The 12,440-nt window shown below is 41.2% G+C and overlaps 1 protein-coding gene across 1 annotated transcript; it reads left to right on the top strand.

Annotated features, from left to right (window-relative positions):
• The first annotated feature begins 283 nt into the window (after positions 1 to 283).
• Positions 284 to 4,250, top strand: LOC148347948 (uncharacterized). The gene is made up of 2 exons (XM_088322507.1): positions 284 to 958; positions 1,758 to 4,250. The coding sequence occupies exons 1-2, from the start codon at positions 518 to 520 to the stop codon at positions 3,753 to 3,755; spliced, it is 2,439 nt and encodes an 812-aa protein (XP_088178633.1). The 5' UTR covers positions 284 to 517; the 3' UTR covers positions 3,756 to 4,250.
• Positions 4,251 to 12,440: the final 8,190 nt, after the last annotated feature.

Consider the following 12,440-nt stretch of genomic DNA (forward strand, 5'->3'; position numbering starts at 1 on the left):
TAGGACAGAGCGTGGACCAGCCAGTACACGTAGATCAGGACCTCCAGCCATGGCCCTGTTCCCTCTTTAGCAGCTCCTGCAGGGCCCACATAACCTTGCTCAACCTTAAGTCCTGAATGAGTTCTGACTCCACATCCAACCATAAGCACAGGATGGGAACATTCCTGTCCAACCTGTCCACGCTTATGGGACAGCCACTCTGGAACACAATAGATAACAAACAATTTAGACATAAATGTGGGCATAGAAAAGAAAAAGACCCAGGGATGTGATTTTTCCGCTAATTCGCGGAATTCCGCTTTTTTTATCTCCAAAAATAAAATTTTAAAATTTCCGGTGTTTTAATTGGTAAAAAAAAACGATTTCGTCTCGACAGCATGCCATTTGAGTGTTTCCGTAACTGAAATGAAACGTACTTGCGATTGGTTGAAGTCTCGTGTTGACCAATAAACGCGCTTGTTATAGGAGTGTGCCATTGTTCATTTCTCACACGTTTTTGCCGGGTGTTTAAAGAAAGATGTCCGTGATCGAACGCAAAGATGCTCCGCGAGCTAAAGAAATTGATAAGATTGTAAAAAACAAGTTTCGATGGGACTGGTTGGAGAAGGAATTATCTACGAATGTTGGAAAGAAGACTGTGACGAATTTGTTCAATGACTTTATTCGGAAGATCGATCGTGCCGGGAAAGCACTTTGCATTTGGTGTCATGATACCATCGACTATGGTGGGAGAGGTTTCAAAGCTCTTGAAAGTCACGCAAAGAGCAAAAAACACGTGAAAGAACTCCAGTCAAGAACGACAAATTATTCCATCGCTGGAAGTTTCGGTGCCCAAACGAAAACTCCAAAACTTTACGGCCTCCATCCCTTATTGACATCACAATCGGAAGCGGTAATAAAGAGACGTGATCCACCCCAACAACCTGTACCAGTTGCTGATAGAGTCGTGAATTTTGAGGTAGGTGGTAAACTTTTCAAATTTATTTGACAGTTTTCCCATTTTTTTCGAAAATATTATAACGTAATAAAAATGGCCATAAATATTTAACAATTACAATAATAGATTTTCATGTGTACATTACACCAACACTTTACTGTAGGGCCTATACTTATTGTACTTTCATTTATCAAATACTTGGATACGCTGCTATTAAAGAAATAAATTATTACATTTAAAATATGATTTAGGAAATTTAAAAATATTATTAAGCCTAATAGTAATCAAAACTATTGTCAGTATTTATATTTTTTAAATTAAGTACTTGTATGATATTCTACCATTGATTTTCTTAATGGCCACGATATTATTATGGTACATAATTTACTTAATATTAATAACATGGTTAATCATTGACACAAACTCAAATGAATGCTGCATGTTTGCACTTTTTAGGTTTCAAGATGTTGAGTGTCTTGATGTATGCAGTTACAGAGATGATCTTAGTCGAATGCATGATTGTGTTTTTATCAGAGCTTGCTGCATGAGGTATTTTATGTTTTTGTTATCCATTATGTATTAAGAATGATTGATTAAATGATTTATTGCATGGTAAATATTATTTCCAATGGTTTGTAGCTAATTTTCAACATTTTTTTGTCACCATAATAAATACTCTGACATGTGAATGTGCATGAAAGTTTAGACTAAATCCTTTTTTATTTACTTTGGTCGCATGACATTTTGGATTATAATTCAAATAATTATTTAAATTATTTAATTGTTTACTGATTATTGTTAAATTTCTTTTATTCTTCAGGCAATGCTGTTGGGAGTGCTGGCCGAAAATTCTCTTCCGTTCACCATGGCCCCAAAGCTCATCACACTGTCAAAGGAACTGGCAAGGGATCCAAAAGCTCTGAATGGACTGTCCATGGATAGAACCAGTGCATCCTACAAAACAAAGTATGGCCTTGCCCATACTATGCTTGATGAGACTTTAACAAACTTAAGATCCTCCCACTTTTCAATGAACATTGATGAGTCCACCAGCAACAATCTACACCGTGTCCTGTGTGTTCTCGTCAGCTATTTCTCCCCGTCGACAAAGTCTGTTGTGGTGGAACATTTAGCATCTTTGAGTGTTGTTAAAGTTGACGGCAAATCTCTCTTTGATGAACTCTCAGCCCTCATGACCAAGAACAATATTCCCTGGAGCAATTTGGTGTCTGTGTTGATGGACTCATGTGCAGTGATGCGGGGTTCCAAATCTGGAGTTGAGACGCGTTTGCGAGAGGGACCAGCACCACATCTCCTTGACATAGATGGGGATACCTGCCACCACATCCACAACGCCTCTAAGCATTTTTGCAAGCCATTTGAGTACAAGATTGAAGGACTCCATAATGATCTCTTCAACGATTTCAAGTGGTCAACCGATCTGAAGGAAGCTCTTCAAGAAATTTGCTTTCTGACAGGCATCACCTTCACCATGCCAGAGAGATTTGTCAGCCATCGATGGCTTTCAAACTATAATGTTTCAATGTCCACCTTACGCCTCATGGATGTCTTTACCATCTTCTACTATGCATTTCTTGGCAGAGGAGATAAAGAACTCTATCTTCCCACCATCATGGCCATCTACCACAAGAAGGATCTTTCAAGAGAAGTCAAAGCCAAACTCAAAGACATACAATCAGCTTTAGGCCAAAAGAACATGACTGAGGAAGGAAGGAAGAGGAAGCAGAGGATCTATGAGAAGATATTCTTCACAAGATTGGATACGCTTCTCACCCTCAACCTGTACACAGCAGTTCTGCCCTTGCTGAAGAACTATGTGATCACCTTTGAGACGAAAACGCCAATGATCCACAAGCTGAACGACAAGCAAGTGTCCTTCTTCAAGAAGTTCTTGTCCTGTTTCCTAAAGCCAGAGTCCCTTCAAGGCTGTAAACTGACAGAAATTGAACTGAACAACAAAGCCAACCAACTCCGAGAAAATGATATTTTCTATGGTGGTGTCACCAGCAAACTGATGGATTCTTCTAACAAGTCGTCAGTTGTGTTCAAGTTCAAAGCCAAAGCCAAGGCAGCATATCTGGCATGTGGTCTGTACCTTCAGAAAAAGTTGCCCATGAACAGCAAGCTTCTGAGAGCAGCCTCTGCCATTGACCCACTTGCCAGAGGACACAGCTCAACTTTAAACCAACTGAAGAAGCTGTCGTCGTTGGTCACCAATGTCCTTGATGAGTCAGAGCTGGGGAACTATGATCTCGAGGTGAGAGAATACCAGTTGGACAGTGAGTTGCCAACACCTTTGGACTCAGAGGGGAAGGCAATTGCACTGGATCGTTGGTGGGCCCAAGTCTTTGCTGTTGGAAGATACCCAACCCTGGCCAAGATGGTGAAGGCTCTCATGAGTTGCTTCCATGGGCCGCAAGTAGAGGGGGCTTTTAGTGTCATGGGTGATGTCCTGAACCCCAAAGCATGCAGAATGGACATAGCCACATACAGTTCTATCCAGACTGTAAAATATGCCCTAAGAGCAAGAAATACCACCTCTGTCAGCCATTTTGGAAGGAAAGACATTCTGATGGATCCTGTGCAGTCCATACTGTGCCTAAATCTGAGGACATCCTCCAAAAGGTACAGGGAGGAGAAGGATGCAGAAGCAGCTATGTTGTCTGCAAAACGAACAGAACTTGCTGTGAAACAGGACACCCAAATGAGCAAGGCTGCCTCAAGAAGAACCATCAAAGCTGCACAGAAGCAGGCTAGAAAGACCCATTCCAAAGCAATGAAGTCTAGGAGGAAGTAGTGTTTGGGTCATGTGAATGGATTTAGCTGTGTCCCGACGGATCACCACCTTATCGTGGTGGGGCACTTTGCGCGTCTCCATGACCCCCAGAGCTATGTCGGCGGGAGTCTCGTACTCCTGGTAGGGTTACCCAAGCCGAACAGGTCGAAGGGTAGAGTCCAGACTAAGAGTGATCCCAAAAGCTGGTGGCGGCACGCTTTGAGGCGGTTTCCTACAGACCTGGATCCCGTTAGCCGCCTGCAGTTGTAGAAAGATGCCGGTCGTCTAGGGTCTCCCTTGCCACTGGAACCATCTTCTTTACAATTAAGATAGTGGCGTTGGGGAAATGTTTTTTAATGTGACTGATTTTGAGTTGACTTAAACTGTAATTTTATATGGGATAGTTCAATATACATTGAAAATTTATGCTGTTGTCTTGTCTATTTCTTTGTCATCTGAGTGCATTGAAAGTACTTAAAAAAACCCATGAGCTCCGGGGGGGGGCTTCGCCCCACTTTTCCCCCCACCAGGGCACTGCCCTGGTCCTACCTGGTCCCTCCCCCCCCCCCCCCCCCCCCCCCCCCCCCCCCCAAGTGCCCCAAGCTTTCCACACACTGCAGGGATTTCCTATGTGTAAGAGCTGATCTCATTTTTGATTACCACAACCCGACTTGAAGCAGACTTAAACTATTGCTGTGGTAAGTGCTTTGGTTTAGGTCATGTCTACGCACGAGTTCCTTCCCCCTTTCATGAAAACTCTGCTAAGCTGTCTTTTAAGGAAAAACTACTCGCTAGATGCAAGTTGCATTGATGTTTTGTATTCTCATAAGTGCTTCCTCTTGGGTTTGTTTCAGCTGCAAATGATCCGATGGGTGGGTTTCTCTAATTGACAACGATCAGAAATTATCGTGTAAATGGCCACTCAATGTTTGAGGGGCTGCATAATACTCCTGGATATTTGTATGCATGGAGGGCGGGGCACGTTTCTCAGATTTATAATAATCTCACATGTTATTGTTGATGCCTCTTTATTTTTGAGGGACTTCAGATTACTCCTGGACATTTGTATACATGGAGGGCGGGGTAAGGTTGCAATGACTTTAAAGACACCCATCAATTCATGCTACACAACAAGTTAGCTGGAGGGTCATTGTGTCGACCAGTCTGTTTACTCACCCTACAAGGGCACTGACTTTAATAGATGCAATTTTAAGTTTTACTTGTTGGGGATAAAGCACAGGCTTGAAATATGAACTGAACAACATCAAACTGCAATTCACTCTAAATGCAACTGCATAACGTGAATGTTTTTAGCAAACTGTGATGTCCTCAAAGGTTGCACTGATGTTTTTTATTCTCATAAGTGCTTCCTTTTGGGGTTGTCTCAGCTGTGCATGATCCGACTGACGGGTTTTTCTGATTGATAGCAATCTCACATGTTATCTTTAATGGCCTCTTTATTGTTGAGGTACTTCAGATTACTCCTGGACATTTGTATACATGGAGGGAGAAAAGCACTCATTTGTGTTTTGAGAATAATAAGTGCTTCTCGTTGGGGAAGTTTTGTTGTTTTTGTACAAGGACTGGTCAGTAATGAAAATGTCTTGTTCTGTGACAGGCTTCAATTGTCCACAAGTGAACGTGCTCATCTCACAAAGTTCCCTGACAATGTAGGGATTTCCTATGTATAACAGCTGTTCTCATTTTTGATTACCACAACCTGGTTGGAAGCACTGACCTAAACTATTGCTGCGGTAAGTGCTTTTGATTGGGTCATGTTGACGCACGAGTTCCCCATTCATGAAAGCTCGGCTTAACTGTCTTTTAAGGAAGAACTACTCGATAGATGCAGCCGCATATTTTGGATGTATTTTGCAAAATGTGATGTCCTCAAAAGTTGCACTGATGTTTTTTTTTCCTTCAATCACTTCTTTTTAGGGTTGTCTCAGCTGTGCATGATCCGACTGGCGGGTTTCTCAAATTGATAACATTCTCACATGTTATTGTTGATGGCCTCTTTATTTTCGAGGGACTTCTGAATATTCCTAGACATTTGTATGCATGGAGGGCGGGGTAAGGTATCAATGCCTTTAAAGACACCCATAACTTCATGCTAAACAACGAGCTAGCTGGAGCAACATTGTGCAAACCAGTCTGTTTATTCACCCAAAATGAGCACTGACTTGTAATTATGCAATAGTAAGTACTACTTGTTGGGGCAATAGCACAGACATGAGCTATGAGCTGCACAGCATCAAACAGCACTTTTAGAGGTCATTTAGCATGGAAATGCCTTGAATGTGTCCTTTTTGTTTTGTTTTATTTCAATACCATTGGTTCATTTGTCACCAAAAATGCTCTGACAAAAGCACTCGGTTGTATTTTGAGAAAAGTATGTGCTTTTTTTTGGGGTTGTTTTGTTGTCTTCTTACAAGGACTGGTCGGAAATGAAAATGTCTTCTTCTGTGACAGGTTTCAATTGACCACAAGTGAAGGCGTTCATCTCACAAGCTTTCCACACACTGCAGGGATTTCCTATGTGTAAGAATTGATCTCATTTTTGATTACCACAACCCGACTGGAAGCACTCACTTAAACTATTGCTGAGGTAAGTGCTTTGGTTTAGGTCATGTCTACTTACGAGTTCCTTCCCCCATTCACGAAAACTCGGCTAAGCTGTCTTTTAAGGAAGAACTACTCGCTAGATGCAAGTTGCATTGATATTTTGTATTCTCATAAGTGCTTCATTTTGGGTTTGTCTCAGCTGCAAATGATCCAATGGGTGGGTTTCTCTCATTGATAACAATCAGAAAGAATCGTGTGGATTGCCACTCAATGTTTGAGGGGCTGCATAATACTCCTGGAACTTTGTGTGCTTGGAGGGCGGGGCACGTTTCTTAGATTGATAATAATCTCACATGTTGATGCCTCTTTATTTTTGAGGGACTTCAGATTACTCCTGGACATTTGTATACATGGAGGGCGGGGTAAGGTTGCAGTGACTTTAAAAAGGCGCATCATTTCATGCTACAAAACGAGTTAGCTGGAGGAATATTGTGCAAACCAGTCTATTTATTCATCCAACATTAGCACTGACTTGTAATTATGCAATAGTAAGTGCTACTTGTTTGGGCAATAGCACAGACATGAGCTATGAGCTGAACAGCATCAAATAGCACTTGTAGAGGTCATTTAGCACGGAAATGCCTTAAATGTGTCCTTTGTGTTTTGTTTTATTTCAATACCTTTGGTTCATTTGTCACCAAAATAGCTCTGACAAAAGCACTCGGTTGTATTTTGAGAATAGTAAGTGATTTTTGTTGGGGTTGTTTTGTTGTCTTTGTACAAGGACTGGTCAGAAATGAAAATGTCTTCTTCTGTGACAGGTTTCAATTGACCACAAGTGAAGATGTTCATCTCACAAGCTTTCCACACACTGCAGGGATTTCCTATGTGTTAGAGCTGATCTAATTTTTGATTACCACAACCCGACTGGAAGCGCTGACTTAAACTATTGCTGTGGTAAGTGCATTGGTTTAGGACATGTCTACGCAGGAGTTCCTTCCCCCATTCATGAAAACTCGGCAAAGATGTCTTTTAAGGAAGAACTACTCGCTAGATGCAAGTTGCATTGATATTTTGTATTCTCATAAGTGCTTCATTTTGGGTTTGTCTCAGCTGCAAATGATCCAATGGGTGGGTTTCTCTCATTGACAACGATCAGAAAGAATCGTGTGGATTGCCACTCAATGTTTGAGGGGCTGCATAATACTCCTGGAACTTTGTGTGCTTGGAGGGCGGGGCACGTTTCTTAGATTGATAATAATCTCACATGTTATTGTTGATGCCTCTTTATTTTTGAGGGACTTCAGATTACTCCTGGACATTTGTATACATGGAGGGCGGGGTAAGGTTGCAGTGACTTTAAAGAGACGCATCATTTCATGCTACAAAACGAGTTACCTGGAGGAACATTGTGCAAACCAGTCTGTTTATTCATCCAACATGAGCACTGACTTGTAATTATGCAATAGTAAGTGCTACTTGTTGGGGCATTAGCACAGACATGCGCTATGAGCTTAACAGCATCAAATAGCACTTGTAGAGGTCATTTAGCATGGAAATGCCTTAAATGTGTCCTTTGTGTTTTGTTTTATTTCAATACCATTGGTTCATTTGTCACCAAAATAGCTCTGACAAAAGCACTCGGTTGTATTTTGAGAATAATAAGTGCTTTTTGTTGGGGTGGTTTTGTTGTCTTTGTACAAGGACTGGTCGGAAATGAAAATGTATTCTTCTGTGACAGGTTTCAATTGACCACAAGTGAAGGTGTTCATCTCACAAGCTTTTCACACACTGCAGGGATTTCCTATGTGTAAGAGCTGATCTCATTTTTGATTACCACAACCCGACTGGAAGCACTGACTTAAACTATTGCTGAGGTAAGTGCTCTGGTTTAGGTCATGTCTACGCACGAGTTCCTTCCCCCATTCATGAAAACTCGGCTAAGCTGTCTTTTAAGGAAGAACTACTCGCTAGATGCAAGTTGCATTGATGTTTTGTATTCTCATAAGTGCTTCCTTTCGGGTTTGTCTCAGCTGCAAATTATCCAATGGGTGGGTTTCTCTGATTGACAACAATCAGAAAGAATCGTGTGGATGGCCACTCAAGGTTTGAGGGGCTGCATAATACTCCTGGACATTTTTGTGCCGGGAAGGTGGGGCACATTTCTCAGATTGATAATAATCTCACATTTATTTTTGATGCCTCTTTATTTTTGAGGGACTTCAGATTACTCCTGGACCTTTGTATACATGGGGGCGGGGTAAGGTTGCAATGACTTTAAAGACACCCATGAATTCATGCTACACAACAAGCACTACTCTGTAAATGCAACTGCATAACTTGGATAATGTTTTTAGCAAACTGTGATGTCCTCAAAGGTTGCCCTGATGTTTTTTATTCTCATAAGTGCTTCCTTTTGGGGTTGTCTCAGCTCTGCATGATCCGACTGATGGGTTTTTCTGATTGATAGCAATCTAACATGTTATCTTTAATGGCATCTTTATTGTTGAGGGACTTCAGATTACTCCTGGACATTTGTATACATGGAGGGCGGGTTTGGTTTCAATGCTTTTAAAGACACCCATCATTTCATGCTACAAAACGAGTTAGCCAGAGGAATATTGTGCAAACCAGTCTATTTATTCATCCAACATGAGCACTGACTTGTAATTATGCAATAGTAAGTGCTACTTGTTGGGGCATTAGCACAGACATGCGCTATGAGCTTAACAGCATCAAATAACATTCTTGAATGGGGCAAGGCACTTGTGCGTAAACATCACCTAAACCAAAGCACTTACCACAGAAATAGTTTAAGTCAGCGCTTCCAGTCGGGTTGTGGTCACAGAAGACATTTTCCTTTCTGACCAGTCAATGTACAAAGACAACAAAACTACCCCAACAAGAAGCACTTACTATTCTCAAAATTCAGCCGAGTGCTTTTGTCAGAGCAATTTTGGTGACAAATGAACTGATGGTATTGAAATAAAACAAAACAAAAAGGACACATTTAAGGCATTTCCATGCTCAATGACCTCTACGAGTGCTGTTTCATGCTGTTCAGCTCATAGCTCATGTCTGTGCTATTGCCCCAACAAGTAGCACTTACTATTGCATAATTACAAGTCAGTGCTCATGTTGGGTGAATAAACAGACTGGTCTGCAAAAGGTTCCTCCAGCTATCTCGTTTTGTAGCATGAAATGATGGGTGTCTTTAAAAGCATTGAAACCAAACCCGCCCCCCATGTATACAAATGTCCAGGAGTAATCTGAAGTCCCTCAACAATAAAGATGCCATTAAAGATAACATGTTAGATTGCTATCAATCAGAAAAACCCATCAGTCGGATCATGCAGAGCTGAGACAACCCCAAAAGGAAGCACTTATGAGAATAAAAAACATCAGTGCAACCTTTGAGGACATCACAATTTGCTAAAAACATTATCCAAGTTATGCAGTTGCATTTACAGAGTAGTGCCGTTTGATGCTGTTCAGCTCATAGCTCATGTCTGTGCTTTTGCCCCAACAAGTAGCACTTACTATTGCATAATTACAAGTCAGTGCTCATGTTGGGTGAATAAACAGACTGGTTTGCACAAAGTTCCTCCAGCTCTCGTTGTTTAGCATCAAGTGACTGGTGTCGTTAAAGGCATTGATACCTTACCCCGCCCTCCATGCATACAAAAGTCCAGGAGTAATATGCAGCCTTTTGACCATTGAGTGGCCATCAACACAAAGCTTTGAGATTGTTATTCATTGAAAAAAAAAAACACCCGTTGGAACATGCACAGCTGAGACAACCCCAAAAGGAAGCACTTATGAGACTACAAAACATCAGTGCAACTTTTGAGGACATCACAGTTTGCTAAAAACATTATCCAAAATATGCAGCTGCATCTAGCGAGTAGTTCTTCCTTAAAAGAGAGCTTAGCCGAGTTTGCATGAATGGGGGAAGGAACTCGTGCGTAGACATGACCTAAACCAAAGCATTTACCACAGCAATAGTTTAAGTCTGCTTCAAGTCGGGTTGTGGTAATCAAAAATGAGATCAATTCTTACACATAGGAAATCCCTGCAGTGTGTGGAAAGCTTGTGAGATGAACACCTTCACTTGTGGTCTATTGAAACCTGTCACAGAAGAGATTTTCATTTCTGACCAGTCCTTGTACAAAGACAACAAAACTACCCCAACAAGAAGCACTTATTATTCTCAAAATACAAACGAGTGCTTTTGTCAGAGCAATTTTGGTGACAAATGAACCAATGGTATTGAAATAAAACAAAACAAAAAGGACACATTTAAGGCATTTCCATGCTAAATGACCTCTACAAGTGCCGTTTGATGCTGTTCAGCTCATAGCTCATGTCTGTGCTATTCCCCCAACAAGTAGCACTTACTATTGCATAATTACAAGTCAGTGCTCATGTTGGATGAATAAACAGACTGGTTTGTACAATGTTCCTCCAGCTCTCGTTGTTTAGCATGAAGATGATGGGTGTCGTTAAAGGATTTTGATACCTTACCCCGCCCTCCATCCATACAAATGTCTAGGAGTATTCAGCAGTCCCTCAATAATAAAGAGGCCATCAACAATAACATGTGAGAATGTTATCAATATGAGAAACCCGCCAGTCGGATCATGCACAGCTGAGACAACCCTAAAAATGAAGCACTTGTGAGAAAACAAAACATCATTGCAACTTTTGAGGACATCACAATTTGCAAAAAAACATCCAAAATATGCGGCTGCATCTATCGAGTAGTTCTTCCTTAAGAGACAGCTTAGCCGAGCTTTCTTGAATGGGGCAAGGCACTTGTGCGTAAAAATCACCTAAACCAAAGCACTTACCACAGAAATAGTTTAAGTCAGCGCTTCCAGTCGGGTTGTGGTCACAGAAGACATTTTCATTTCTGACCAGTCAATGTACAAAGACAACAAAACTACCCCAACAAGAAGCACTTACTATTCTCAAAATTCAACCGAGTGCTTTTGTCAGAGCAATTTTGGTGACAAATGAACTGATGGTATTGAAATAAAACAAAACAAAAAGGACACATTTAAGGCATTTCCATGCTAAATGACCTCTACGAGTGCTGTTTCATGCTGTTCAGCTCATAGCTCATGTCTCTGCTATTGCCCCAACAAGTAGCACTTACTATTGCATAATTACAAGTCAGTGCTCATGTTGGGTGAATAAACAGACTGGTCTGCAAAAGGTTCCAGCTATCTCGTTTTGTAGCATGAAATGATGGGTGTCTTTAAAAGCATTGAAACCAAACCCGCCCCCCATGTATACAAATGTCCAGGAGTAATCTGAAGTCCCTCAACAATAAAGATGCCATTAAAGATAACATGTTAGATTGCTATCAATCAGAAAAACCCATCAGTCGGATCATGCAGAGCTGAGACAACCCCAAAAGGAAGCACTTATGAGAATAAAAAACATCAGTGCAACCTTTGAGGACATCACAGTTTGCTAAAAACATTATCCAAGTTATGCAGTTGCATTTACAGAGTAGTGCCGTTTGATGCTGTTCAGCTCATAGCTCATGTCTGTGCTATTGCCCCAACAAGTAGCACTTACTATTGCATAATTACAAGTCAGTGCTCATGTTGGGTGAAAAAACAGACTGGTTTGCACAAAGTTCCTCCAGCTCTCGTTGTTTAGCATGAAGTGACTGGTGTCGTTAAAGGCATTGATACCTTACCCCGCCCTCCATGCATACAAAAGTCCAGGAGTAATATGCAGCCTTTTGACCATTGAGTGGCCATCAACACAAAGCTTTGAGATTGTTATTCATTGAAAAAAAAACACCCGTTGGAACATGCACAGCTGAGACAACCCCAAAAGGAAGCACTTATGAGACTACAAAACATCAGTGCAACTTTTGAGGACATCACAGTTTGCTAAAAACATTATCCAAAATATGCAGCTGCATCTAGCGAGTAGTTCTTCCTTAAAAGAGAGCTTAGCCGAGTTTGCATGAATGGGGAAAGGAACTCGTGCGTAGACATGACCTAAACCAAAGCATTTACCACAGCAATAGTTTAAGTCTGCTTCAAGTCGGGTTGTGGTAATCAAAAATGAGATCAATTCTTACACATAGGAAATCCCTGCAGTGTGTGGAAAGCTTGTGAG

Source organism: Urocampus carinirostris, chromosome 18 (genome assembly GCF_059441175.1).
Source record: "Urocampus carinirostris isolate Australia breed hairy pipefish chromosome 18, RoL_Ucar_1.0, whole genome shotgun sequence".
Taxonomy (NCBI): Eukaryota; Metazoa; Chordata; class Actinopteri; order Syngnathiformes; family Syngnathidae; genus Urocampus; species Urocampus carinirostris.

Bases quoted from the DNA above. Each gene is read 5' to 3' on its own strand.
- LOC148347948 (XM_088322507.1), top strand. From the start codon at position 518: ATGTCCGTGATCGAACGCAAAGATGCTCCGCGAGCTAAAGAAATTGAT. The intron at 959-1,757 runs GTAGGTGGTAAA...TTTATTCTTCAG, and splicing joins ATAGAGTCGTGAATTTTGAG to GCAATGCTGTTGGGAGTGCT.